The sequence below is a fragment of the Anolis sagrei genome, chromosome 2, assembly GCF_037176765.1.
Source record: "Anolis sagrei isolate rAnoSag1 chromosome 2, rAnoSag1.mat, whole genome shotgun sequence".
Lineage (NCBI taxonomy): Eukaryota > Metazoa > Chordata > Lepidosauria > Squamata > Dactyloidae > Anolis > Anolis sagrei.
The window spans coordinates 261,568,789-261,584,312 of NC_090022.1; the positions used below are offsets into that span (position 1 = coordinate 261,568,789).

The window sequence follows — 15,524 nt, forward strand, 5'->3', positions numbered from 1 at the left end:
ATGAAATATACATCATTATTTCTAATATGTTGTTTACTTTGAGAGAGATTTGTCCTGAATGGAGGAGAACATTGTTTTCAATAAAGAAAGCAAACAAGGGAGGGGGGGGGGGAGAGAATAGGCAATGTTCTACACAATCACACAGCAAGACTGTAATGAATGAACTTTTGCAACAAAATGCATTGGTTGGGGTTCTTCAATCCACCTGTGCAACACAGTGTGGTATAGTACTGAACATGGACTGGAGAGACTTAGATTCAGATGCCACTCAGTTATGAACCCATCTTAAAAGGTTGAAGGGGAACCATCCACAGAAAAAAGAAAAATAAATACAAAATGAAAATGAAATACATTTACATAACCACATTTCAACTCTGAATATATATTTAGAAAATATTAATTATTGAAAAGAAAAATATCATAAATTTGAAAGATGCATATGAAGAAGCAACTCACTAATATTTTTTAAAATTACAGGACAAGGTGTCAGGACAACAGGAATTATCTTATATACTGTCTTTACCAGGCATCCTCAAACTGTGGCCCCCCAGCTATTTGGGCCTTCAACTCCCAGAATTCCTGACAATTGAACAAGCTCATTAGGGCTTCTGGAAGTTGGAGGCCCAAACAGCTGGAGGGTCGCAGTTTGAGGATGCCTGGTCTATATGAACAATGCATTGCTTTAAAATAGTTTTCCAGTTCTCTTGAACTAACTCTGAACTATCATACAGAGTCAAGCAAATGGATTTGGGTTAAATTGATGCCACCCATCTTTATTTATCCAATTAAAAAGGGACAAAGTATTATGTGCACTATCAACACAGCCTATAGTTAAATTGGAGCTTACAGGATATGGTTCCTGTGGGGATTTTCTGACTCCAGAAGACAATTTTGTTGTATCTGCAACTTCTCCATTAGGCAAAATGCCATCTGCAAACCAAACTCTTCTTTGCTCTTTGGGACAGACTCCTACAGGAAGAAAACAAAAACAAGACAAACCAAAATGCCACAAGTTATTAATTACTTATTTTTACAACCCAAAATTGTTTTAGATTTCCAAGGCATTCCCATCACACTATTTTTGTAACACAGAAACATACATTGTTTTACTATTACCCATACCAGCATTAGCAGTATATTCTAAAATCCATGTCATAGTTCCAGAGACCTTGGTGACCACAATCTAATTAACAATGTCTGATTGACATATCATTATAAAATACAGGATTTCTTCACATAGTAAAACTAACTGTTGCTATACAAATCATACCAAGATTTATATGCGCCCTTAATTAAAAGCAGTTGAACAGGAGCTAGAAGTCTCAAAGTTGGTCTAAGAAAGTATCTGTTCTACCTGAAATCTGGAAACTTTGTCTTAGAAGAGTTGAATTATTTTTTTAAAGGTTTCTTGAAATGTTGACGAAAACAAGGTTTTCTGCCTGACATATTCCCCAAGTATAGGGCAAGCACTGTTGTTTATGTTATATCGTTGTATGGACAAGACAAAGCTATACAGCCAACATTCACCTATGACATCAACCAAGGCACACAGGTATAAAATGATGCACATGTCCACAATTTCCCAAAACTTGAGATGAGCACAACTGAGTGCTTCTTTGTTGACCTGCCCTATTCAGACTCAAATGACTACAATGACAATACAAAAAAGAACTTTAAATAGCCAAGAGGCCCATGACAAAAACTTTCAGGGGATAAAGCAATGGTTCCCAACCCTTTTTTAACCAGGGACCACTTTGACCAGGGTACACTCTCCAACATTAGTACCAAAAGGATTAAAAATCAGTTTTTGGTTCACTTTAGATTTGGTTTGGTTATTTGGGGTGCTGATTCAGAAAACTGCATTGGATAGACCTTATCAGCTCTTGTTTCTGATACAGAACATATAGCATCCAGGAGTTGCCATCTGCTCACCCAAAGAAAACTATATTTAATAATCTAGAACTGATGTGGTCTATCTAATGCAATTTTCTGAACCAGCACCCCAAATAACCCCAGAAGAAGTCTAAAAATTAAGACAGCAAGAAAACCTTTTTTTTTTTTTTTGCTGTGTTATTATCCGTAGATAATAGTTGCTCTTGTTGCAATGGTGTAATGGTGAGTAGTGGACCACTGGTAGTCCATGGACCACAGATTGGGAATCACTGGAATAAAGAAATCACATCTATTTTAGTCCTATACCTACAGCATGTATATAACCCACTTCCGAGATATCATTTATAATCATGGTATAGAGACGGCTTTGGTTGCCTTGTTGGATGACCTCCACAGAGAGCTAGACAGGGGGAGTGTCCCCTTGTTGGTTCTCTTGGACAGCTCAGTAGCTTTCACTATCATTGACCATGATATCTTTCTGGGCTAGCTCTCTGGAATGGCCCACTCCTGGCAGTGGCTCCACTCCTTCCTGGAGGATCACTTCCAGTTGGTGGGAGCTGGTGGATTCCTGTTCAGAACCCTGGCCACTGACCTGTGGGGTCCCGCAAAGTTCCATTCTATCTCCCATGCTTTTTAATATCTACATGAAACTGCTGGGTGAGGTCATCCTGTGTTTTGGAGTTCAGTGCCATCTGTATGCAGATGACACTCAACTCTACTACACTTTCCCACTGAATTCCAAGAAAGCCTCCCAGATCCTGAACCAGTGCCTGGTAGCTGTGATGGACTGGATGAGGGTTAACAAGCTGAACCTTAATCCAGACAAGACAGAGGTCCTCCTGGTTAGTCATAAGGCTGATTGGGGTATTGGGTGGCAACCTGTGCTTGACAGGGTTACACTCCCCCTGAGGACACAGGATTGCAATCTGTGAGTCCTCCTGGACTCAGCGCTGATGCTTGATGCCCAAGTGTCCGCGGTGGCTGGAAGGGCCTTTGGACAGTTAAAGCATGTGCGCCAGCTGCAACCATACCTTGAGAAGCTGGACATGGCCATGGTGGTCCCTACCTTGGTTACATTCAGACTGGATGATTACAATGCATTCTACTCGAGAATGATTAGTCCCTAGGCCCAGTCCTTAGGTTGCCAGATAGTACTCTGTTCTGCACTTCATGCACTTCCCCGGACTTATGATACACTGTTTACACTATCCCTTGCCCAGTCCATTCATAGTTGGCCACGTCCATTCTATAATCCTGGTCATTGGTTTGTTGAACCTTGCCTGATAGAGTTACAATGCAACTGGTTTTATTTTTTTATTTTTAGTGTGTTTTAGCAGGATTTTTGTATTTTATGATGCTTTTATTTTTGTTATTATGTTTATTAAGTTAAATTAGGTTGTTCTATATTGTCTAATGTGTTTGTCTTGATGTAATTTGTCTGTATGGTTTTCTTTTTGGCAATTGAATGTTTGCCTTGTATATTGGAAACTGCCCTGGGTCCCTTCGGGGAGATAGGGATGTACAAATAAAGATTATTATTATTGTTATTATTATTATTATTATTATTATTAATAATAATAATAATAATCAACAGGCCCAGTTTTATCCACCTATTTTAAATACAGAATGAGGAAAGGAAATATTAAACATAACATAAGTATCTCCTGGAAAGACTAAATTCCCATTTAACAAATGAAATGAATACCTCCAATAAACTGGTTGTGTTTGTTGTACTACAGTGACATTGTCTAAAAAGGATCGAAAATTCAGTTTAACTTAATTCTCTCAGTGCATCTTTGGCTTCTCATCCCCATTTGACCATTTAAATACAGGAGCAAGCAACAACAAGAAAGACGAGAAGATAGAACGAAAGACAGAAAGATAATTAGATGTACCAGATGTCTGGGCTGCTTGCAAAGGTGGATCACTTGAATAGTCAGAGATAGAAGAATTAGCCACAGGACTAGTTGGGCTCATCATTCTCTCCAATGCCTGTGCTAACAAACAAAGTAAAAAAAAGTTTAAGTCTTATATCCCTGGAATATGCTGTATATCCTATCTCCTACAACCGCATGTTATTCCTTGTATTGAGTTCAAAACTAATTTATATCTCTTGAAATTCCCAAGTTGGGTTTATGACAGATCACACCTGGCTTTATTTTAATTAGAACTGCTATATGACAAAAAATATTTCTGAGCAACTAAGAAGCTGCTCTGAATATCACAGTACTGAAGTGTTTACTCAATTTAATTATTCATAGCTAGTAAAACTTTATAAAGATGATTTTTAAAGAATATTCTTTCCTATGTAACAGATGAATTTCTTGTATGACACCTATCAGCAATACTGACTTTTACCTTTTACACACAAGATCATCTGCCCTTTTGAAATAATTTCCTATAATATCTAGTTAGCTATTGTCAGAATCAAAACACCAAACTAGAGGATAGCTATCTATAGTTATATAATTTCATCAAATTTAAAGTTATAGCCTACTAGCCATGATAAGCCATTAGAAGCAAAACCAATAATATTTAACATTTTAAAATATTATTGATTTTCACACCTTGTACAAATTAATGCTTCACATTATGATTTGTAAGGGAAATGTTGGTTCCATGGAAAGAGCTGTTCTAACACCCAAAAAACATGATAATTACTTATTTTCGTTTCTTTTAATTTTCACCAATTTTTTTACCTTTGTTAATGGATTCATGACAGCTTATACAGACTCTTGCTTCTTTATCCAAATACTGTAGTTTGCATTTTCGATTACAACATGAAGTGCAAAAGACCTAGATTAATGATGAATATAAATTAAGCGTTTAGAAACAGATCAAAAAAATCTTACTACATTTAAAAAAACACCTACATCATTTAGCCACGTTCTCTCTTGCTGCTAGCATTTAACTCCTAAAGTATTACCTTTCATTACATGTGATCCTGGGCAAACACAAAAGTCCCTTACTCTGTTTTAGGGATTATCTGGAGTTAGATCTCACCTAGACTCAGTTTCTATGAATATTGCTGCCTGGAGCGAGTACAGAGTGCTGACTCATTACCAAATACTATACTGAATTCCACACATCTGTAATTTCAGCAAAGGAAATTATTTCTAGGTTTGAGGAAAATGTTAAAATCAGGACTGAACAACAAAAGACCTTTTTTGATATCTGTGCTCTATTTGGATCCAACTGGGGAGAGTTTCCTTTCTTTAGCATCCACAGACCATTTTTCCAGCATAGTTTGCCCAGCTTTTCCAAAGGCCAACAAAAAGGGATAGATGAAAACCAACTGATATGTTCGTCTCATGCAGGGCAGGCCACAATGCTTTTAGAGCCTCGGCCTACGAGCCCACGAGGACCTTGAGATCATCTGGGGAGGCCCTTCTCTCGATCCCGCCTGCCTCACAGGCACGTCTGGCGGGGACGAGAGAGAGGGCCTTCTCGGTGGTGGCCCCCCGGCTGTGGAACTCCCTCCCTGCTGACATCAGACAGGCGCCCTCCCTCATGGCCTTTCGTAAGGGCCTCAAGACGTGGCTCTTCGAGCAGGCTTTCAACTGAGTGCTATGTTACTGGAAATGACAACCGGAATGAATTTACGACTACGAGATTGATTATGATTCCATAATATGACGCAGCGGATTTTTAGTGTAATTTAAATGTTGTGTATTAGTGATGTTAGTTTGTTGTCCTGATTGCTTTGTAAAGTGTCTTTTTTGTATTGTACACCGCCACGAGTCGCCCTAGGGCTGAGAGCGGCGGTTAATAAATGCAAGAAATAAATAAATAAATAAATAAATAAATAAATAAATAGAGAAGCATGGCCTCCCTTCCACTCCCATATCTTCCACTCCCATACTGACCAGTTGGTGTAAACCCAGAATTTTATATTTGATCATCATTCCATTACCTTCTTCACAATCTGTGGATTGTAGGTAAGCCTTAATAATTACCTACTACATAGATTAAGGTCCCTTTCTTTCTAGAACAGTGGTTCTCAACCTGTGGGCCCCCAGATGTTTTGGCCTTCAACTCCCAGAAATTCTAACATCTGATAAACTGGCTGCGGGAGTTGTAGGTCAAAACATCTGGGGACCCACAAGTTGAGAACCATTGTTCTAGAATCAACATGGTATTTCCTTAGTAACTAGGAGCTGAAGAACTTTATTACATGGCTTGGTTTGGTTTCAACAAGGAAAAACTTAAGCTGACAAGAAAGAATATTTATTGTTGTCTGTCTGTAGCCCAAATAAAGCCAATTTCAATAGGAGTACAAGGAATTTTAGTAAAACATTTCCAGAGTTAAAAAAGAGAGAAATCTCTTCCAGTGAAGTTTTTATCCAATGTGCCATTATTACATTCCCCAAAAACTATACAAAGTATTATAGGTATGCTTAAATTTTACTTACTTTTCCACAAGCACGGCAGTGGTGCCTTCTTCTTGTAAATGTGAATTTGGCTTGACAATTCATGCAATTTGGTGCTTCTGAATCAGGAATCCAGGGTGGCTGCTTCTGCCCAAGGACTGTAGCTTGTTCTACTGCGGCGGCAGATTCCGGGATCACAGGTGAGATACTACTTCCGTTGTTTTCCTTTGATTGTGTATCACTATTATTATAAGTAGAGCTTGAATCAAGACAAATTTTACCATCTGAGAAAGATGTATTTGGAACTGTGGAATTTAACACCTGGGATTCATTCCCAAGTGTATTTGGACTACTAAATTCAGAACAAGTGTTGGCTTTTGGCGGAACGTTTAACAATTGCTTTGGCCTTGCACCTCCACTGTGTACCATCTGTTCACTGTTTATAAGATCTGAAACTTCACTTCTAGTTTCATTTGCATGGTATGTTGTCTCTTCGGGTTTTTCCACTGCGTCCTTTTTTCCATTCTTCAAATTTTTCCACTGTGGACTTTCTTCTGACAGATCATCTAATCTAGTTTCAGGATTTGTTAATATATAGCTGTTACCAATCGAAGCTTCTATTTTCTTAAATTCCATTTCCGATTCCAAATTATTACTACCCCTGTTCAGTTTGTTCAGATCAATTAAATTGCCATTAATAACATCAGACTGCAATAATCCATCCTCAGTATCCTCTTTAAGAGGTTTTGAATGTTCTGTTTCACGACAATGCTCAGACAAGAAGGCATCAAGCTCAGCATCACTAACTAACATATCACCTCCAATAATGTCCTCTTCTAATGCTAGATCAACTAAACCTCTCATCCCAATGTCAGTAGACAGAACACCGCTGCATGCTCCAGTATTTGCAAATGAAGAACTGGAAGCAGCAACAGAGTTTTGGTGCTGGAAAGGTTGACTTTCATTAATATTGTTATGAAAACCCTCCTTCTCTCTTTCTGTAAAAGAATGTATTTCTGGGCACCATTGGCTCATTTTGTTTTGATTCTCATCCTGTTCTGATGGTTCTATTCTTTCACACAATTCTCCTTTAGAAAGACCATTTTTATGGCTTTCAGTTTGTACAGTTATATTACTAACTATATGTGGTGTCGCTTCGTCTTCAGCAGTCCTTCCCTCAGTGGTATCAGTCTTAACTAATGACCCACATATAGAAACAGCAAGTGGAAGACAGGATAGTGAAGTCTGTATGTCTTCAGAGCTCTCTGATGATGAAACTACTTTCGGACCTATACTGGTATTCTGTTCTGGACTGCAAACATTTTCTGGGGTCCTATGTGTTTGATTTAGCCCTGGCACATTCTCAGTTTGAAGTAAGGAATCATGTAAATTATCTTCTTTAGGTAATGTTGAACTGTTTTCATTTGACTGATACATCTTTGGTAAGATAGAAATTAAAGATTCAATCATGTCCTCTTCTGAAGTAACAACCTTGCCATTTTCCTCTTGAGTAATTTGATTCATTGCACTATTTTTATCCTCCAATGGCTCACAAGGCAGTTTTTCACATGTTGGTTCGTCTTTGGAACTATGTACAGTTGACGATACTTGAGTAATTAAAGCTGGGTCTATAGCCTGTTCAACCTGTTTCAATATTTCATTGTTATCCAAAGGTTCTGTCTTTTCTTGAATCTCACCAGAATCCACGACACATGGTTGAGAAGGTTTGTTTGTAGTTATTACCATTTCATCTTGTTTTTCAGATGTATTAAATTCTACTTTGTATAGCGCTGTATCTCCATCAATCTGTTGCTGCACATCAGTATCAGAACTACAGTGAGCTGACATATTTGCAGCAGTGGCAGGTATTGATGCTAAATCAAAGCCAATAAGAGAAAGATTACCTTGGGGGTCATCTGGCTGCAACTTTTGAATGCATTCCAAATTGTTTTTTGCATGGCTCAAATTACCTGTGTCACTGACGAGATCACAAACAGGTATACTGTATCGTCCCAGGCAAGAAGACTGATTCTTATCTGAAGAACCACCATCCACCATAGAAAGAAGATCTAACCCCGTGACATTTTTCTCATTCTGTTCAGAGTTCAGTCGCTCAAGGTTTGCTACATTTGCAGTCTGGGTAGACAATGGGGATTCAGCGGATGTAGAACAATTAACATTATCTTGTACTTTTGGTTCCAAAACTTTTGGCTTTTGGTAATCTAATTCTGAAGAAAGTGAATGGTGCTTAGTAGAATCATGTGGATTTGCATTTTTGCTGTTTTCAAGTTCATCTAAATAGAATATCAAAATCAAATTTGTTAGCACATCAATACACTCACAACAGTACAAAAATAATCCTCTAACTCCTTAAAATTCAAAGATATTAATAATATGCTAATTTCTGCCCACATTTCTCCCTTCTTTCCTGAGCATTCCCACTGTCAGTTTTGGTTGTAAACATCTTGGAAGCAGGGACACATTGATTCAGCTCTGTAGTTAAACAGAGTAATAGATTTTATTTATCTTGCAGCTCACAAAAAAATATAAAGGCATAAAGAGTAAACAAACCTGTATTTTGTTCAAATTCATCAAGTAGCTTGTCTAAATCAGAGACTGCTGCTTTGAAGTAACTGTCCATTCTAAAGTTTGAACAGCTATGAGTTTTCTTTTCTTGTGCCTATGTAAAACGATATGATAGATTAGGCAAGGCAAGCAGAAGGCAGATCAGGTTCCACTGGTAAATCTAGAATGATTTACAGCAGACTGGAACAATTGAACTACAACTCTGGAGCAAAATCCCCAGTTGGTTGTGGAACCTCATTGGGTAACATTAGGCAAATCACAGGCTCTTTGCCTCAAATCTAAATTCAAAGTTTTAAGTAACTGTATACATTCTTCCTAAACAATAAAATACTATTTATTTCAACTTTTTATATCTAATTAATGTAAAGTGCATTGCACTAAGTCAACACATCTTAAAATATTTATAAATATTCCTTTAAAAATAACTGCCAAGTAAAATACAAAATCAGATACTTATTCACTATGAAGTTTCACATTTGCTTTGTCTTGTGAATAATAATAATAATAATAATAATAATAATAATAATCTTTATTTATACTCTGCCACCATCTCCCCAATGGGGACTCGGAGCGGCTTACATGAGGCCAAGCCCAGACAACAATTACATAAAATAAAACTGAAAACGCAAACAACGAACAACAATAACGTAATTACATAAACATATGAAAACATAGCAATATAAAATTACTCAATAGTCATCTGATGAGACATTTCAGGGGTGGAGATGCCATTTGTGATTATCACCTCTCCTCTATCATTTCTCTTCCATAAACAGTCTCAGTCTTAACCTTATATAAAAATTGCTCATTTAACCCAGAAGTGGGCTAGCAAATAGTGAAAGATAAAGGCATGTAGATTTCAAAACATCTGACTTAAACCTTTAAAATGTGCTGGCTACTTAAAAATGGTGCTGTGTTATTCTTCCATCTTCATAAAGCAACTCTATCAGTGAACAGGAAATGAATATTCTGCCTCTGATGGAGGTAATCTTGTGACTTTGGATCATCAACTACTGACCAGTTTCAAAGACACACCCTGGTGACCTGTGTCTTACAAGAACAACTGGAGTACATTCTTTGTAAGTCGAAGCATGAGATACTGAGCTATGACATTTCGGTGTCTGGGTATTTTATCTTCCTTTTAAATGTGCCTGAAAGTTTGCTGCTTTCAACAATACTTGATTTAATTCAAGATTATTAAAAGTTTTGGGTATACTGAAAAAATTATCTCAATTCTCAAACAATTTTACAAAAGACAGACAGGAAACAAAAACAAAAATTACAGTAAATTGTAACCTCTGAAAACATTTATTTACACAGGTGACTAAAAAGTGTTGAAACAATCTAATGAAATTAACAATAAAGCATAAATGTTCATGTAAACAAACCTAGAAATGTGGTAAACAAATGCACAATAGTGGTTTTGTGTGAACCCAATAATAATAATAATAATAATAATAATAATAATAATTTTTTCCATGTCAGGACCAACTTGAGAGACTGCAAGTTGCTTCTGGTGCAAGGACATTGTCCAGGGGATGCCTGGATGTTTGATGTTTTACCATCCTTGTGGGAGGCTTCTGTCATGTCCCTGCATGAGGAGCTGGAGCTGACAGAGGGAGCTCATCAGCACTTTCCCTGGATTCAAACCAGCAACCTGTTGGTCTTCAGTCCTGCTAGCACAAGCGTTTAAACCATTGCACCAATAATCTATTTATAACCTGCCTTATCTCCCCGAGTTTCCACTAAAAATGGCAAACATTCTATACTGTAATATGACAACAAACAAACAAACCAAATCAAAGCAATGAGTAAAAAAAATCAAATGAACACGTAACGACTAACCCAAAAAATATGTATCTAAATAAACCTATATTATCTATCCAACACATTTATCTTATATAAAGAGGATGCAGAGGCTATAATCATATAGAGTAGATGTCATGTTTTGTGGGCAGAAAAATGCTCCCAAGTCCTGGAGGTCAGGACAATGAAGGGATTCAGGTGTTTCTTGTCTACTATGAGAGATGCTTCCTGTTTATCAAGTACAGAAAAGTGTAAAAGAAAGTGTAAAATGCATCAAGTATGGTAAACATTCATTTACTAGCATGATTTGAACATTGCAAAAAGACGTTCTGTCATCTACAGAACGGGGGTGAGACAAATTAACTCTTGGAAGAGTTATCATGGGGAAAAGGTGTCTTAAAACTGAAGTTTTATCACAAATCCTTATTTCCACAACAAGCTATTTTTTTCAAAATCCAATTATCACAGGGACAGAAAGTGAGGTAAAGTCTTCTGAACGCACAGACAGCAAAACAAGCAAACAAATTCAACTTAAGAACAAATATGTTGTCAAAGATTTTCATGGCCGGAATCACTGGGTTGCTGTGTTCTTTTCACAAAGTATGGATGCTATTGGCCATACTGTGCAGGTACAGCTGTACCAGGAGCTCCAATTTTGTTTGCTTTGCATTGAATGTTTGTTGGTAGTCCTAAGTTTCAGGGACTCTGCAGATAGGTGGCTTCTTTTGGCTGCAATCATAGGGCAAGCCACCTGTCAATTATAGTTAGGTTCCCTGGTCTCGCCCAATTTTTGGGTTTTTGGAGGGAATAGGAGCCTTTTTGGGTTCAATCCACACAGAGAAGTCTTTCGCACAGGACATAATACCAAGAGCTCCTGTAGAAAGCTTCGTCTTCTATGACTTGGCTGGGGAGATATTAGCGGTATACAAGCATACCAAATAAATAAATAAATAAATAAATAAATATACAGCCTACAGCCTGACTGGGGTTGTACAGCCTTACAGCTCCTTTGCTGAGGGACTTCATTCATCCATCACGGAAACCTGAGTTCTTTACCCCTGGAAGTCTACAAAGCTCTGCTTGGTAAGGGTCTCTCGCGGAAGCCAGAAGCAGTTGGTACCGGGTGTAGGGGCTCCACGCCAACAGAGGCAAAGACAGACTGCCCAGATTAGAAGTTAAGGATTTCCCCATTAGTTACAGTTAAAAAGATAGTGCCTGTTCCCTGTGGACAATATTGAAAGAGAGCCAATAGACTGTTAAGAAAGCCTTAAAGTACCTGTTTGTTTTCAATAATAAAGAACTTTGTTGAACCTTTAAGTATTCTAGAGACTGTGTTTTAAGGAAATCCAAAGGCCTTTAATCTGAGGCAGCCCCGGCGTCCCGTTGGGCACACAAAATTTATGTCCTGTCTACAGTCTGATGCACAGGCCCAGCGTGCGACAGCACACATACAGCCCGAAAAACTAGCAGCAGCCCGGAACTTGTTCGCAGCTTTGGGACTATCTATATTGGCAATGCTTATGGAAGTCATATATAGAAAATAGCACTTTTTTTGCAGTAAACCTTTCCCCATAAGACTGCAACACTTGTATTCCTTTTACATGTTTTTTTCATGTATGTAGGAGAAAGTAAAACATGCATGTAATCCCAAATCAAAAATAATGTGCTTACTAGGACTTTAACCTTGCACAAGATCACACTGGACTATCTGTGCATAACACCTACTTGACAACTTCCTAAAAAAAATAGTGGCTGAATTCCACAACTATAAAAGGCAGGAAGCAACACACTTCTAAAGACTGCCTTTGAATATGATTTCTAAAGCAAAATAGCCTCACATTTCCAGTTCCTTGAGGCACTTGGCTAAGCTGGTTTATCAGCAGACACCTCGGTATGCTTGAGAATCAGCAAAACAAAAATCCAAACAAAGAAGGAGAGAAGTAACAAGATCTGGAAGGGGAGAATTATTAACTTGAAAGGTGAAGGAAAAACCAGCTTGCCTTGGGGATAGAAGGCAGACAAAGAAGAAGGTATTTGTTTACTTGACAGAAGGTGACCAAGACTTAACGCTTTCTCCCCTTTAATCTACCCAAAAGGCTAACAGAGTGAAAAGTGGAGATGGCTCCTGTAGCTTTAATGGTTGTGCAGAAGAGGGAATTTCAGCAGGCATTTCCTGTCACAGCAACCAGGTAACAAGCAACACCTTTCCCCACCCAGACTGCAGACTGCAATTCACTCTTCTATACAACCTTTTCTGGCTTTCAATCTGGCCAACCAATCTGTTTGGCCTCTTTTGAAGTGGCAACTTCAGGCTCACTATAAGGTGGGGAAGACAGTGGCATCACTATTGGGATGCAAGAGGTACAAACAACACAGGGTGACACCATTAGAGAATACCTAAATGACTTAGTGTTATACCAAACGCAGCATTGCCTCAGGAACATGAAAGGCACTGCAGACTCATTCAGCCAGAGAAGTCTGCCATAACAGAGCACCTGATGAACCAACTTGGACACAACATATTATCTGAGAACACAGAAATGCCAGACCACACTACCACCATGTCATGCTACACAGAAAAGTTACTGAAATCTACAAGCATGTGGATAATTCTAACAGAAAGGAGGAAATCATGACAATGAACAAAATCTGGTGACCAACTTTTAAAAAGTCTAAAATCAGGACAGGAAATAAAGAGCACCACTCAAAAAGCAGGCAGGGGAATTCCAGACAAGAATAAATCAGGGCCAGCTAACACTTTCAAACAAAGGATTCCCCCAGGCAGCAATCAGCCAGGCTTTGAAACTGCCCCGGAGTGTGGTGGAGGCTCCCTCTTTGGAAGCTTTTAAACAGAGGCTGGATGGCCATCTGTCAGGGGTGCTTTGAATGCAATATTCCTGCTTCTTGGCAGAGGGTTGGACTGGATGGCCCATGAGGTCTCTTCCAAATCTATGATTCTATGACTATTAAATGCTAATCAGTGGCCCATTGCAACATTCATACCTGCCTCAAGCAGTGTTCTTTCTTTCACCCTGGACATTCTGCAGATATATAAACCTTGCCTAGTTTCCAACAGACCTCACAACCTCTGAGGATACCTGCCGTAGATGTGGGCTAAACATCAGAAGACAATGCTTCTGGAAAATGGCCATACAGCCTGAAAAACTCACAGCGACCCAATACTGTGTGGCACCATTAGAGGGCAACTAAATGACTATTAGTGTTTCAACAGAAAGTTATTGTTATTTTAATTTAAAATATCCCTGTAGTTACAAACAATCCTCATTGTTCAAATGCCCCTGAAAGGATAAAACACTTGTTATTTTTGAATGCTCTAATGCCTACTCACTCTAGTCATATTTGTCATTTTTACTGTACTACTCACTCTAGTCATATTTGTCATTTTGACTGTACTTGCTACTTTAATGTTTTAGTGTACTTTGAATTATGATGTTTTAAAGATTGTTTGTAATATTGTTGTTGGAAACTGGCCTGAGTCCCTCTATGGAGGTGAGAAGATCGCTAAATAAATAAATCGCTAAATAAATAAATAAATAAAATAACTCAGGTACGGGCCAGTAGGCTGTTAGGAATTGTGGGAGTTGAAGTCCAAAACACCTGGAGGCCCAAAGTTTGCTCATGCCTATTACCCAATGACACTTCCCATCATGTGGTTTCATCTGTATGTACTACAAGCACAAACTGTTGTAATTGGGTTGTTGTGTGTTTTCTGGGCTGTATGGCCATGTTCCAGAAGCATTCTCTCCCGATGTTTTGCCTGCATCTATGGCAGGCATCCTGAGGATGCCTGCCATAGATGCAGGCAAAACATCGGGAGAGAATGCTTCTGGAACATGGCCATACAGCCCAGAAATCACACAATAACCCTGTGATTCCAATCATGAAAGCCTTTGACAATATGTTGTTGTGGTTTTCTAAATCAGTTGCTGATTTATGTCAAATTTCCTGGTATTTCAGCTACCATGTAGGGCCTTCCACACAGCCATATAACTCAGAATATCAAGGCAGATAATCCACAATATCTGCTTTGAAGTGGATTATCTGAGTCCACACTGCCAGTGTGGATTTTATACAACTGTGTGGAAGGGGTCTGCTGTGTGAAAGCACTGAACCCAAGCCAGGACTTCCCCACCACATTTCCCAGCCAGGAAGAGAGAGGAGGCCATTGCTCAGCCCCTCCGCCCCACATCCAAGGGGGAAGAGCAGGCGACCCTCATAGACAGACCCCCTTTTGAGGCCTAGGGAGGAGGCCACGCCCCCTCCTCCTCCTCCCAAAAGAAAGCCAGCGCCTCAAAGCGACGCACACCTTCACCTCCTGGGTGTCGGGCCCGCATCCCACTCCCTCGGCGCCTCCAGGGCCCGGACCTCGCCGCTTTGCCTCCCTCAGCGTCTCCTCTCCCGAGCAGGGTCTCCTTCCTTCGCCTTCGAGCCTTCCTCCTGCGCATGCGCCTCCTCCCAAGGAGAGACGTCGGCCACCAATGCCTGGGACGACTTCCTCTGCGCCTGCGCAGTTACTATGCAAGTTTTCTTTTCTTCCCATTCAGTCGCTTGGGTGAAAGTCTTGGAGGGAAGGTCTTGGAAGGAAGCAACTCTCCCAGTGGGGGTTGGCTTTAGGGAATTATAGAGCAGAAGGCAGTGGTCTTTTCTTTACAGTGTATGACAAGGGATTGTAATGTAATAATAATAATATGGTATAAATAGTATTAATAATATTGTAATATCGTATATTACATATAGTACAACTTATGATATAGTTTTTATTTATTTATCGTGTCATCCGCAACCAGAACATTGTATTACATTTCTAACAGAACAAAACAAACAAACAGATTTAAAAAAGCACACAGA

The 15,524-nt window shown here is 39.0% G+C and overlaps 1 protein-coding gene across 3 annotated transcripts in view; it reads right to left on the minus strand.

Moving 5' to 3' along the window:
• ZFYVE16 (zinc finger FYVE-type containing 16) overlaps positions 1-15,134 on the minus strand; it is a 30,787-nt gene extending 15,653 nt beyond the window's left edge. The window contains exons 1-7 of one of the 3 annotated variants that reach the window (XM_060761711.2): positions 14,983-15,134; positions 8,835-8,943; positions 8,234-8,557; positions 6,306-8,137; positions 4,593-4,689; positions 3,789-3,890; positions 848-969 (exon numbers count right to left, since the gene is read on the minus strand). In XM_060761711.2, coding sequence (XP_060617694.2) covers positions 848-969; positions 3,789-3,890; positions 4,593-4,689; positions 6,306-8,137; positions 8,234-8,557; positions 8,835-8,904 — 2,547 coding nt within the window. In that variant the 5' untranslated portion in view covers positions 8,905-8,943; positions 14,983-15,134. Of the gene's footprint in view, positions 1-847; positions 970-3,788; positions 3,891-4,592; positions 4,690-6,305; positions 8,558-8,834; positions 8,944-14,982 lie in introns of all 3 variants that reach the window. The other 2 variants (XM_060761710.2, XM_060761709.2) reach the window with 2 other exon arrangements.
• Between the last annotated feature and the right edge of the window lie 390 nt (positions 15,135-15,524).